The sequence below is a fragment of the Seriola aureovittata genome, chromosome 5 (assembly GCF_021018895.1).
Source record: "Seriola aureovittata isolate HTS-2021-v1 ecotype China chromosome 5, ASM2101889v1, whole genome shotgun sequence".
NCBI classification, from domain to species: domain Eukaryota; kingdom Metazoa; phylum Chordata; class Actinopteri; order Carangiformes; family Carangidae; genus Seriola; species Seriola aureovittata.
In genome coordinates, this window is record NC_079368.1 from 25,018,073 (window position 1) to 25,032,917 (window position 14,845).

The window sequence follows — 14,845 nt, forward strand, 5'->3', positions numbered from 1 at the left end:
AAACACACACACTACTGGGCATACCTGTAGAGAAAAAGCTCTGAGCGCTGGGATGGGGATGAGGGCTGCCATGAAGAATGCTGTAACGTTACTGATGGACGTGAGAGCCACACTGGCCCCTGTCCTCTTCAAACACTCCCCCGTACGGTCCTGACAGAGACAGAGAAGGAGGTAGATGAAAGCAAAAGCAATAAAACTCATCTCTTCTAGCCAAAGGCAAATGTGTAATACTTGCGATTATGAACAATTATCATAATACTGATATGACTGACAGTGATTGCAATGTTTTTTGTCGCCCTGAAGGACTTGGATGATCCACCTGAGCCTGTCTACTTCTGTCTTCAGAGTGAAGGAAAAAGGAGAATGACCAAAATGACCTGCTGCCTCTCCAAACAAATCAATTTTCGGTGAAGTAATTACTGCTGGAGAACTTGTTTTAATGTTTCTTATAGTAAATACACAGAAAGGGAGTAGATATAAATATGCACACACACACACACACACACACACACACACACCCCTGAAAAGTTTGGCGGCAGTTGTATGAAGATGTGAGGACGTGCAGGACCACACAGGGAGTGTTTGCAGGCGTGTGTATCTTTGTGTGTGAGTCTGTGTGTGTGTGTGTGTGTGTGTGTGTGTGTGTGTGTGTCAGACAGGAGAGATCAGGTTCAGCTCTGTTTAGTTTTCATCTCAGCCACACAAAGGAAGCTGGGGGGTGCGGGGGCATAGAGACGAGGGCTTGAAGGAGAGGGAAGCAGGGGAAAACAAAAACAAGCAAATACATGCCTGTGTTTTCCCCCGATGGAGATGAAAAGTTTTCCCGCCCCCCAAAAAAACACACACACACCCATGTGAGCTTACAGAAATTTACACTGTTTACAGTGGGTTTTTTTTTTGTTGTTTTGGTTGCAATTAATTCTGTATGTGCACTGATCTGCTTGTGAGGAAAATCTTCTTGGTACTGTCATAATATACACTTCTATGAGGACATGAAATACTTTCTTTTATTGTATTAAACCACATTATAAGCATCTGACAAGGATTTCAGAACCACTCATGAGCATTTATTTAGTGCAAGCGACCTAATATTCATCCAAGTGTGTAAAAAATCAGGTCGTTGGGTCAGATAATACATTTCATCTTGCAACCAACTACTGACAAAAATAAAAATCCACCACAAAAGTTTTGAAGACAAATGTAAAATATGACGTTAAATGGAAAAACAAAATTCATAATCTAATACAGACTGCAATGGTTGCCGTTCTGTTTTCAAAAAAAAAAAAAAAAAAGGAACACATTTAACGTGGAGATTAGATAAGCAGGCTTTGTGTGTGTGTGGCACATGGGTTGTTTGATGCTACATCACAGGCACAGACAGGCTTTCACACATTCCTCTATAGAGGAGATAAGATAGCAGAAGGGGCAAGAACAGGGTGAGCGAAAAACGGTTGAGTGTGGATGTTAAGACTCACCTCGAATGGGATCCTCTTGTTCTGTCCGGTCTCACTGAAGGCGTGAGCGAGGAGGAAGACGTCATCGACTCCAACTCCGAGAGCCAAGAAGGGTAGCACCTGTGGCGCACACACACACACACACACTTCATGAGCTTCATAGGACACAAACAGTAATACAGCCAATGTGACCGTTAGACACAAGATACTGTAACTCAGCTATACAGTCCTAGAGGCACAAAAACAAGCCTATAATATACAGCAGATTCTAATCCTGACATAGAGTATAAACTTATGACTTAATAACTACAACATACAGCCCTGCAGAACAACAATTAACTGAAAAAAAAAACTGTCTAGATGAATCAGTAGGTCTTGGCCTTTACAAACCAACAGACCGGGTCAGCTGTCCAGTGGCATGTGTGCGAGTTACCTGTGTGGTGGCAGCGTTGAAGGAGATGCCCAGCAGAGAGCAGAGACCCAGGCCAGCCGCCACAGACAGTGTCACCAGCAGGACACCCGCCAGCCCCACAGCCCCCTGAGACTTGGCGCAGTCCCACCGCAGCATGGTCAGACACGCATAGGCCAGCTGGACACGAACAACAGACACGTCAAGTCATTTAATTAAAAATCAACCTATCGCGTGAGTAAGTCACCCGTCACAATAAAAGACTTTCTATGGATTCGGTTCTCACCATCAGCAGGTATCCACTAGCCACACGGATGACGCTGATGTCAGAGAAAGACTTGAGGATGTCCTCCAGGGTGGTGGTGGTGAAAGACAAGACCTTCTGAGACGAATTTGCTGCCACACTCTGCAGCACCGCCTAGAGAGAGAGAGTGAGAGAGAGAGAGAGAGAGATAATAATGAGCTACTGCTTTTTCTAAGAGCTTTGTTGTTTTTTTTTTTTTTTTTTTTTTTAACTAAACCACTGCAGGTCTCTACACAATAAAGTGTGTAAAATATTTTCCTCCCCACAACATCCTTTCCTTAATTTAAGAGTGCAAATTTGCAGCAGTTCTCCATGTGCATTTAAAGCCTCTTATTACAACATCTCCGTACATTTACACGGTCCTGCCTCGAATGTGTATTCCTCGAGGACCGAGGTGCATTTCACTGATTCAATACAAGCTGCACCATAGCGCTCAGGAGGTAGAGCAGATCATCCACTTAGCATGTTGAAGTGTCCATGGCCAACATAACTGCCCCCAATGTACCATCGGCTAGTGAATGTATGTGAGAGTGTTGCCCTGTATATATAAAAGTGTGTACGGGTGAATGTGACAGTGTAGTGAAAAGCGCTTTGAGTGGTCGTTAAAACTAGATAAGCTCTATATAAATACAGTAAATTTTACCATTCAGATGACATACAAACTGCGCTTCCAGTCTGTGTTCTTGCCAGTTTGATAAATAAGAGTTTACATGTATGTCTCCAGGTATAGAATGAGTAAATCTCACCCTGTATGTCGTAAAAAAACACAAAGACAAATCGCACCCCTGAATAATGAGCTCTGCCTCTGTTGTAGGAGGTATTTGGGGGGAATCTGAACAGTACCATGACCCATCTTCTCCCTCTCTCACTATCTCAGGGCAGACAGATGGCTTCAACATTGAACTGTAGTTACTGCTCAGTGGGGAGCAATGCTGGCTGACACACATTAGGAAACACGCACTAGATCACACACACACTTGCACCCATGTGTGAACACGCACATGTGTCAGTCACATACCGATATGCATGCACATGCTATTCTTGCAGACACGCCTAATTGTGCATAATGCACACCAAATACACACATGCACGCACGGACACACACACAAAAACAATTTGGCATCTTTTACATCTTCTATGATTGCCATTGATATAAACTCTATTCAAATAAATGCTCACACCTCTTTTCTATCACTGATTCCTGGGCCCCAAGATGAATGGCGTGCACACACACACACACACACACACACACACACACACACACACACACACACACACACACACACACACACACACACACACACACACACACACAAGGTCACACCATGTCGAACAGAGGTTGGGGCCCCCAAAACAAAGACCAGATGATGTCACACATGAGCCACCAATGGGGCCACAGCTGGGAAAGCAATTGTGTGTGAACTTTTGAGTGTGTTTGCATGTGTGTTTGTACGTGAGTACGAGAGAGAGAGAGAGAGAGAGAGAGAGAGAGAGAGAGAGAAGAGAGAGAGAGAGAGAGAGAGAGAGAGAAGAGAGGGGGAGAGAGAGGGAAAGAGATCCAGTACTCCCTTAATGTATTCCAGACATGCTCTCCCTGTTGCTCTATTGCTCCTCTCTACTGAGCAGTGAGAGGGAAGCTTTAGCCTTTTACCACACACCAACAGTGGTTGTAGTATCTATCAAGGGCCAGGGCTTTGGATGGGGCCTTTCCATGTTCACCTGTATCCGGCCAGTGATTTACAATGTGGTTGTAGAGGATTTAGGGTAGATTTCTTTTCCCTTTTCTCTTTCCTTGCCCTCTCTTTCTGGATCTCTCTTTCTCTCTCTCTCTCTCATTTCTGAGCGCTTTGGCCCTCACCTCAGAGTATCTCCTCTGCCAGGCTTCCAGTATAGCTGCAGCCTTTTCTTCATTCCAGTTGATGTGGGAAACCTCCTCGTAGCCCCGAAAGTGCTCAAACATCTGCTTGGGAGTCATCAGCTGGAACATGGTCTGTAAGGCCTGGGCACTGGAAAGAAGGGAAGGAGGGAGGGTGGCAGAGTGAGAGGGAGGAAAAGATGGAAAGGATGAAAGAGGGAGAACAAAAAGAGGGAGGGTCAATGAGGTGCAAGACTTCACTGACAACATCAAGTTTACACTGGAAGATCAACGAGGCAGCAAGCTGGCTTTCTGGATTGTGCAAAAAACATCAACAAGGGTTGAAGCTTGGATTTCCAAATGCACGGGACACACCAATAACTATTTTTGTTTGATTCCCATCACCAGCAAAAGGATTTGGGTTATTCAAACTCAGTCCATAGACAAGAAGTGCAAGCTCTGAACACTTGTGGCTACCCACATTGGTTGTTTTGCATAATAACACAGTCCATCAGGAACTCCAAATCCAACAGGGAGACGAGAGAAGCAGAGAAGATGGAATAATCCCAAAAGCTCATCAACCGAAAAGGCCCCGAAACTCAAAATTTAATTTCTAAACCAGAGGTCCCAGAGAGGATGCTAATTTAACCAGTAAAAAGAAAGAAATACATCAAAACCACAGCACCTGGAGCACGTTGGATAACAGTCATCATAAACAATGTTGTGTTAAGCACACCTGCTGCTTAATCATAATATTCTTCCATCTGATTTGACTGCTGAGCCAAGAATACCGATGCCCACAGCCATGAAACGTGCTTCATTTGCCACAAGCCGCACAGCACAAACGTCCACTTGTTCAATTTGTCTAAAAATATTCATCCTCTGGCTACAAATAATCATTATTTTCACTTCACATAATATATGGATTGTTTTTTGATTGAAGAAAATAGTCAATCACAATTATCCAGAGCCCAAAGTAACATGTTAAGTTACAATAACCAGAGATATGACATTTACAGATCTATAAAACAGAAAAGCAGCAATACTAATCATCATTTCAGCTTCATAAATGACTTATACGATTAGTCCATTGCTGACATTGTTATTAATTTTCTGTCCATGATCAATATATTGTTTCAGTATTCCTTGAGACACCAAAAACTAAACCAACTGCCAGCATGTGGTCTACCTAGATATGTGGAGCCAACATTCCCTAAAGCATATACAATATCTGATCTTCTTTATTCACTCCAGATCACACGTGGAAATGGAAAAGATTAATTTATTTTTATTTTTTTATGTATTGACCGAATTTGATAGTCAGAGGATTTCATGACAGAGGAAGTGCCGGATCCCATAAAACAGGTATCTGATCCCAATCTGCGAGGTTCCTGATCATGTTCGGACAAATTTTCGGAGGTATCTAGTGTAATGAGGAATGTGCAGTTTTAGTGTGCACATTAGGAAGGTAATAAAGCAATACAGCTGATTAGTCATTAATAAAGGACTAGAGTGCAACTTCGGAACAGTAGTCAAGTCAGTCTATGTATTTTCAAATCATCAGGTTTTATGAACCAGAGGAGTAGACATTAGCTAGTCGTTCTCTTTATGAATGTGATCTCTGTAATATGGTGATAATCACGGTAATGGTGGCAGTTAGTAAACAAGATGTAGAAATTGAGTGCCAGCAGTAACAGCCCAGTGGACAGAGCAGCTAAACCACATACATATACAGACACACACACACACACACACACACACACACAAACACAGACATATCCACACTCACACAGGCAGGCAGGCACGCACAGACACCCTAATGACCCAACCTTGCCAGGAAAAAACATAACCACAAAACAAACAACGCACCCCACTGTACTCTGTGACCAGTACGTGTGTGTGTGTGTGTGTGTGTGTAGGTTTTGCCTTTTATGTGTACATGCATGTGCATGCACCATCCAATCTGCAAATTTAACATTAAAATAAGTGGACCATTAGCAAAATGTTGGATAATTTGAGTAGCTTTTCCCTGTTAAAGGAAGCTTCTTATTGCTTAATAAAATGTGTGTATTTCATGTTTTATATTTATATAAAAATAGTGTGTAATACAGTAAATGACTAAATGTAATGTGTTCTGTTACTGAGGGCAAACAGCTTATTTCACACATAAAACTCCATATATGTCCATAGGTATACCACATAATCTATAAGCTTTGTCTTGGTGCTTGTGCTGGAATTAAGATCATGTACCTCAAATCACTGTATATTTGGACAAACTAGCCAGGCAATAGATCACTCTGTGCACATGTGTGTGTGTGTGTGTGTGTGTGTGTGTGTGTGTGTGTGTGTGTGTGTGTGTAGGAGTGGGCAGTGTCCAAGCAGAGCAGCCAGAGCTGAGCAGGAACAGCTGGAGCTCTAAGATTTCACTGGAATCTGCTAATGACTGCAAGATTTACAGCACACGGCGCACACGCACGCATGCATGCGCCGTTTCGGAGAGCATAAAAGAACAAAAAAACCACACTCTTTCCAGAATAAGCGCTGCAGTGATCACAGCAGTGTTTATGAGGGTGTGTATGTGTAAGTGTGGGTATGTTACCTGAGCAGGGGTCCGCTGCCGTTCTTGGTGGTCCCTCCTACGATCAGTTCCTCCTGCCAGTGCATGTACTTCCTGGACAGACCATGGCAGCCGCCACTCAGGGTTCGCGCCACATCGAATGGCTGTCGCAATAAAAGCAACATGTGAGGAAATGACTGTCAACAGCTAAAGACAACCTGTTTTACCAAAACACATAAATGTTCCATTTACACACAGATATTCCGAGCCAAGGTGTGTGCCTATGTGTGTGCCTACCTTAGTTGAGTTCTTATTGGGCGCGGTGAGGGGGCAGTCGGGGTCAGCGGGGTTGAGACAGGGTCTGTCCATGTAGCCGTGTCCAACGTCTGCCTTTTCCAACATGTCCTCAAAGGCTTCCACGGGGAAATTTGCTCTTCGCAAGTCCTCAAGGAAGTCCTTAGGGTCAAAGTTGGTCCATTGCAGAGGGTCTTTACCTCTGCAAAGTTAAAAGTAAATAGGAAAACTGTTTTTACTTTTACTTTAACCGTGTTAAATTTACTCCAAGGATAAGTGTATTTGTACTTTTAGCCATCCTTTGTACTCGTAATCACAAGATCGTACTCACAAAGTCCCAATCTACCATATTAACCATGTATTATTATTACCAACATTTTGGTCCTTCTTGTTTTCAGTTGAACTGAATTTCAGTTGAATAAAGTGGATCAGATAATCTGGCTTCCTTATGACTTATTTACACCCTGTCTGATTGACCGCTTGTGTTTCTCAGCCAGTTAGATTTTCTTGTAGCAATACGGCCGCATTTCCAGATCTCTGTGATAACATCGATGAGTATATTCATCATAACTGTAGGAAATGATGGCCAAAACTGTGACAATAACTGAAATTGCTAATCAACTGTTTTATCGGTTTCAGTATTTGTTGTGTTTGTCTTGTTGTTCATAGGCAAATTAAACTCCTTAGGCTGATTAGATTCTAAAAAATATTAGTTCTGCAGGACACTTGTTTAATTAGATGCAACAGAATTGTAAAGGGAGACAGACACAAATTCCAATTTCTGAGAGTGGGACATAATCTCTTTCTCGCTAGGTGACACAAAGCGATAAATGGAGACCAATTCCCATCATGCAGTGGCACGGTGCTAAATTCCTGCTCCAAACCAGTCCTTGTCCCTCTATGCTCTCTCTGCCTCACACATTCCAATCTCTCTTTCTCTGAATCTCCCTCTCTCCGTCATTCAGACTACATTGTATGTGCTTAACCAGGCTTGGGTTATTATTCCCAGCCTCCGAACCAGAACATAGTAAAAACCTTATTTACCATCTGAGACCAACCAAGCAACACACACATACACACCATATTCACATAGTCCGATGACAGCGACTCAAGCTGATACACCCTCACACACCGACAAAACACACGTATATTGCATTGATGGCAATGGCACACACACACACTATGTGCGTGCACACACACATGCAGAGGTAAAGGTCTGCTGAGTATTACTGTAGCAGCAGGCCATTAGCAACAGAAGGGCCAGACAATGGTGTGAGGCCCAGGGCTGGAGAGAAACTATCGCCAGCGATACGCATGCCAGCAACCACTACAATAGAGCCTTCAGAGGGGACGAGTTCAGGACACACACACACACACACACATGCACACACACTCTTGTTCCTCTGTGGTGTCTCTTTGGATGGGTTGAGCATGTTTGGGCAGCCTCTACTAAAGGGGCAAAAACAAGATCTAGAGATCCAGATCTCCTCCTCCTCCTCGCTCTGCGTCTCGAAAACAATCTGAACATACCGATACTGTTACCATATACACTAATTTCATAACCAGCACTCACCAGCTCAGCATTCGAGATCTTATTGTCCCCATGCATCATTTTTGCCAGCAGGCCTCATTGTGAGGAAAGCTCTACATGTGCCCAATTATGATTTAAAAAAAAAAAAAAAAGCTTTTGATCATTTGACCTGATGATAGTGCTTGAAAGAGATTGGTCGATCTAATGATATGCTGGGTTGGCATGTTGTGATTGTGCTGACACATCATAAAATACAGATTCTGTCTAGTAAAAAGGAGTTTTGTGTACTTACGGGAGATAGACCATTCCAGACTGGAGCTTGGCTCCCTCCCAGAAACAGTCCAAAGGGGTGATGATGAGGCAGGGATGTAGCTTTTCTATGATCTAATTGGATGAACACACACGCACACACGCACAGCACACACAGCAAAAGAGACACAAATTCACAGCGGGAAGTTGATATTAGGGAAAAAAAGCAGCAAGAGACAAAAAAGCAGTGATTGCACTGATGATGTCGTGATAAAAATGACTTGACAATACTTGACATACTAAACCTTTTGCGTCTTACCTGATCCATAAAATGAGTTTCTGTGACTAGTTCTCCTGATTTGTAGCATAAGTGTTCTAATTTCCATTGTCTGAAAAGGAGAACAAAAAAGTTTCTGTTTAGTTTTGGTAATGCCCATATAACAGCTGGAGCCCCTCAGGCTAGACTGATGATAAAAAAGAATGATAAAAACAAGTGGTAATAAATCTTTTGTCATCAAGAGGGGCTGTTAGCCAAAACACACCTGAATACAGACACACAGGTATGCCGTATATCTGCATATACTGCATCCATACACATAGATGAGATGGATAAAACATTTGACACAGCAAAGTGTTATGAAATATAAAGCAGAAACTATGATCTTAAAGATTACCACAGTCGTCTCTTTGACACGTCAATAGAAAATGAACATCGTTAGCTCCACACATCTGTTGTATATGTTATTTGATCTATCGACTGTCCAGAGCTGGAAAATACGATGGTTAAATTACAGATAGACGTGAATCAAAACCATATCACCTGTTATAAAGGTAAACATGAACTCTGCTGGCTCGGATAGCTGACTCCAGGTGCTGCAGGAGTGCGTCCACTGTTAGTACATTGGCTCCCTCCTCCCGCGGCGTCTGGATCATCAGCTGAGGGTTAAACATGGCCTCCTCGCCTATCTTCTGTCGCGTGTACTTCAGTTCCTGGTTCACACGCCCACCAACTGGAAAAAGAAGAGTGAATGTATTTAAACCTGCAAATCCGAACCCTCTGCGCAAATATCCAAACACACTGTAAGAAATAATTAAAGTACTTTATGCTGGCTTTGAAAACCATGAAATCTATATAACTAATACAAATATTAACCTTTCTAACATAATTTTTCAATAGCTGAGACTCATATCTAACACAAAAGCACTTTGTTTACAGTGAGCTTGTACCAGTGCAATGCCAAACATCCTCACTCCTTAGAACCCAGAAGACTAACATCATCCAACAAATCCACATTTCACAAAAACAGCTCAATGTTTCTACTCAAATTTGCTAACAAGTCAGCAGCGCCAGACCACATTGACTGCATATGTGTGTGTGACAGTATGTGTGTGTGTTTGATAAAGAAGAGAGAGAGGCTCTCTTCCAGGCTTTGCTCCCAGTATCGTGGTGGGACTAAGCCCTGTGCGTGCGCTCTAAGCTCTCAGCTAGCCCGAGCTACAAAAGCAGCCTTTCAGGCCCTTTAGCTGCCCTGCTCCACCCCAGTACAGCCAAGGCAGGTCTGGCAAAGTCTCTCACACACACACACACACACACACACACACACACACACACACACACACACACACACACACACACACACACACACACACACACACACACACACACACACACACAAATGCAGGCAATTGCAGTCATGCAAGCATGGGCAAAGTCTCAAATTTTCTGTAAAATTTCAGAGCTATATAAAAGTATGTGTTTGCATGTTTCAGCCTCAATTTAGCCTGAGATTTGCGCATGTGCCTGCGTGTGCATTCTTCAGTTCACTGTATGTCTGATTTACAAGCAGAGGATTTGACCCCTTCTGTCATCAGTGACTGAATGCTCTGTGAAAGCTCGGGCAATTTATAGTCATCTTCTTTCACTTGCTCACACGCACGCACGCACGGGCGCGCGCACGCACACACACACAACATGAAAATTGCCCAGTGAGAGAGCTAACTGTGTGAAAAATCTGTAACATTTTATTATGCCTTAATCCAATTGAACAATTCCGTTCAATTCATGCAAGAGCAGGCATAGATTGAATATTTTCAGCCCATTGTAATGGCATTAAAGTTGAACATAAGCATGCCTGTTCTGCTGGGCTGGACCACCCAGTCAGACCAATGGAACAGGGAGGGAGGGGGCCATGTCTTGGGGCATTAGGAAAACACACTTGATTTCTTTTTTTCTGGACCCAAACAGCATTCCCATCTGATCCTGTCTGAAGGCATGTTTATAATACTCATCATTAATAGCAGGCCTGGGCTAACTGGAGCGACATGCTTTCCACTGCTACGCCAGCTACACCGCTACGTTACACCAGCCCTCCCTTCAGAAAGAGCAGGCATGGAACTGATTTAGATCCGACGCACGCTGACAGTGCACTAACAAGTCCACTTGTCTGCTACACCGTCAGCGCTCAAAGGCAAAGCTGGCCCGAGGCTCAGTTTAACTGCAGTGCCAAGAGGAAAAAGGGGAACACAAGGTATAGAGAAAGAAGCGCATCCGTTTTCAGTGTGTTTCTACATGTGTGAGGAGATGAAGAAAGGTCTGATTGAAAAAAAAGAGATAGGAGGATCGTCCTTAGAACTCACTGTCTGTTCTGAACCCTTTCCAAGTTGTGGACTGCCACCCAAAGACCTTGGGTTTACAGCAAGCAGCAAGGAATGGGACAAGTCAAGGAATGCACTCTCTCTCTACAGGAAACAGCACATTACGGCCTCAGGCTTAGAGAATTCCACACTTCACGAGGTTACAGCGTTTTGGGGTCAACACTCACACAGCCTTGGGGTGAAATTAACACCCCAGCTGGACCAAGAAAATATGTGTGAGTGCATGTGTATGTGCGCACTGGTGTACATGCGAGCATGTGCGAGAGTGTGTGTGTACACACAGCTGTGTTTCTTCAATGACACATATTCCCATATTCCTTCTCCTAAGAAAACTGGTTGACCCCGGCATGTGTTGATATCTTGAAGGTGTCCTGCTCCAGGCTCAGCTGCTGTGACCTAAAATAAAGTGTCACTGACTTTAAAATCCTTCCCATACCAGCTCTTTTTCTAACTCTCTCATTTGTATTCTATCCAGCCTGCATCACTCTCTCCTCTTTCAGCAAATTCACTTTGATGGTTGATTATTCTTTTAGTCATGTGACGTTACCAAAAGCTCAAAGTGAGGCCTTAAATGTGCTCAGCTGCTCTGATCAACAGCCAAAAAAAAAAAAAAAACGAACTAAAGTTTGAACTCCAAGTTGGACAAAACAAAAGCAGCAATTTGAATATTTAATCTGGGCTCTGGGTACTCCAGGGATGGAATTTATTATTATTTTTAGTTGTATTATAGACAGAATGATGATGAAATGGTTGTTAATCATTTATCTGATCCTGTCAACACTGCCTTACGTCGGCATTCTCCGTAATCCAGACACATGTGAAGAGTTAATGTGCGCTGCCACCTGTGTATGTGTGTTATTTATGTGTATGTGTGTTATAGTGCCTGTGGAAGCATCACTAACGATTGATTACCTCTCAAAAATAGGACTACACAGGAAGAGAAGAGAAGCAGGTCTATGTGTGTCACTGTATTTGAGCCCTCAGTGTGGGTATTCAGTGTGTTGCATAACATTAACCCCTGGTCCCCCCTATTCTCAAAATAGGGGAACGGGGGGCGGTGGGGACGAAGGGAGAGAAAGTAGGTTTCTAAGGAACTGACATCACCCCCTCCCTCCTTTCAATTCTGAACCCCCCCCCCTCTTTATACTCTCATTTTCTCTCTCTTTGCTCTATTCAGCTCTACTCTGTGATTGGCCAGATCATGATGGCAATCAGCCTGGCCCCTCTGTCAAAGCCAGCCCACCCTCCTCTCCCCTCGCCAACTTTCTCTCTTTTCCATGCAACACACAACAGCAGAGCCCCACCCCCTGCACATCACTGACGCCTGACAACGGAAGCATCTCACACTTTCAAGGAAAACACGCAGCCACCAGTGGCAAACAACTCTTACAACTCTCTCCGAGTGTGACGCTGGACAGAAAACACACCTTGCTCATACTGTTCGTACAAACATTACACCTCCCACTGACAGGAAAAGGAACGACGCTATCTCTAAATGTACCTGAATATATTTGCACATATAATGATAAATAATTAAAATACTTTTATTTCCCTTCTGTTAGCAGATCTAGAATCAGTTTGATGCCACCGCGACTTTCACCACCAACAACAGCGATCTGATATAATATATGACCTTGCTACAAGAAGATACGGGAGTATACTGTACGTGCATGTGGCTGAACACATCTCTCTGTGTGTGTGTGTGTGTGTGTGTGTGTGTGTGTGTGTGTGTGTGTGAGAGAGTGTGTGTGTGCGTGCAGAGAAAGGATTAGCTGGATTAAGCCCCCTCTCAGCAGGGACCGCCTGTGGTGAGGAGGAAGCCCCCCCAAAACCAGGTCATCTCTCTGCCACCAAGTCTACAGCGACCTCCCATACCCCACGCCCCATATAATACCGCTAGAGGAATGGAGAACACCTACATGAGGACGTGATCTGGAAAACCATTTCCCCCCAAAACTGCGTAAAGCTATTTCAAGAGGACGCTACCTGAAAGGATATTTTAACCACGTCAAAATATGAAAATACATTTATTTACATGGATGCAGATGTTTTTTTTTATTGTTTTGTTTTGTTTTTTTTACTTAAAATGGGAAGTGACGGGGCGTCGTGTGGCGTAGTGGTCTAAGCAGGCGCCCCATGTGTAGAGGCTACAGTCCTCGCTGCAGTTGGCCCCGGCTCGAATCCCGCATCGGACGGCCTTTGCTGCATGTCATTCCCCCTCTCTCTGCCTCCCCGTTTCCTGTCACTCTCCACTATACTGTCCAATAAAGGCATAAAAAGCCCAAAAAAATATACTTTAAAAAAAAAAAAAAAAAAAAGGGAAGTGACACCTGTTGCGTGAGATGTAACGTATTGTGTATTTTCACATGACTGTTTTCAGATAGAAGACAGAAGTGTCGTCACCTTCATATCCAGTACAAGCTGGCGTAAATGGTTTCGTTTGGAAAATCAGATACAGAGTTGCTTGATTCTCTCTGTCATACATACAGTATATCTTCGACCTGACATCTTAGTCCCTGTGAGTGGGCAGTCTGTCAGGTACGCCACCACACGTCAGCATACAGAGAAAAATCAAACAGAAATACCAACTTTGAGGCAACCTGAAGACGCAGCTGCTTATAGTAAGACTACTTTAAAGTAGCTGTTACCCAAGAAATTAAAGAATAATTCATAGACGATATAATGTAATTACTAATCCTGTTACTAATCCGCGTCTCATTTGACCTCACTTGGTCTCTCCTGGTCAGTCTGCTCAGGTAAGAGTTTCCCACAGTTAAGTCCCCTCTTCACAGTTACAACTTTCTCTTTTCTTTTCCTTCCTGTTCATCTCTGTCTCAGCTGCCGCCGCCAATCACCTGACAGAGCTTTGATCACCGAGGAGAACCCACCTGTTTTCTTGCTGAACAACCCTGCCTCTACCTTCTTCCATCTGCTGTCACTCTGTGTCCGTCCCTCCCTCCATCTTTTCCTGCCAAGTAAATATCTGCCGCCTCATAGTATTACTGCTCTATCTTGATAGACTCATTCAAAGCCTGAAGTGCCTGCAGGCATGACTTAAGGAATCAAGAATTGATGATATTGTGAAAATGTGAGTGTGTGTGCATCACTTCTAATTATGATCCAACAATATCTAACAACAAAATTCAATGTGCCACAGTTTCCTGTCAAAGTAACAACTTCTGACAGAAACAATCTGCTTGAGTTGTTGGTTTTCTTTAACCACTGAGCAACACAAGCAGACTTCTCTGGAATCAGAACAATATCTCAAGCCTTTCCATCGGATCCTGGACTGCATTAGTAGAAGAAAAAAAGTGTGACCTCACCATCCACCATTCTTTTCTTCCTCTATCAAAACCACAAAATACTTGAATAACACTGCAACAACTGGTCTGCCGCTTATGCAATATCCATCTTTAGCAAGTGGATCTTGATTCCCCCTTATCCTCCTTTCAGTACTTTTAGATTAAGGGCAGCTTGCACTCTCTCTCTCTGTTGTAGCAGCAAGTGGCAAGAGTGCTAACAATAAAGCAGCATACA

General features: G+C 43.5%; 1 protein-coding gene across 1 annotated transcript in view; it reads right to left on the reverse strand.

The window, feature by feature from the left end:
* Nucleotides 1-14,845, reverse strand: part of ptch1 (patched 1) — a 51,910-nt gene that overhangs the window by 24,833 nt on the left and 12,232 nt on the right. The window contains exons 3-12 of the mRNA XM_056377069.1: nt 9,474-9,663; nt 8,973-9,042; nt 8,697-8,788; nt 6,877-7,075; nt 6,622-6,743; nt 4,026-4,173; nt 2,150-2,281; nt 1,888-2,043; nt 1,476-1,574; nt 25-150 (exon numbers count right to left, since the gene is read on the reverse strand). Coding sequence (XP_056233044.1) covers nt 25-150; nt 1,476-1,574; nt 1,888-2,043; nt 2,150-2,281; nt 4,026-4,173; nt 6,622-6,743; nt 6,877-7,075; nt 8,697-8,788; nt 8,973-9,042; nt 9,474-9,663 — 1,334 coding nt within the window. The remainder of the gene's footprint in view (nt 1-24; nt 151-1,475; nt 1,575-1,887; nt 2,044-2,149; nt 2,282-4,025; nt 4,174-6,621; nt 6,744-6,876; nt 7,076-8,696; nt 8,789-8,972; nt 9,043-9,473; nt 9,664-14,845) is intronic.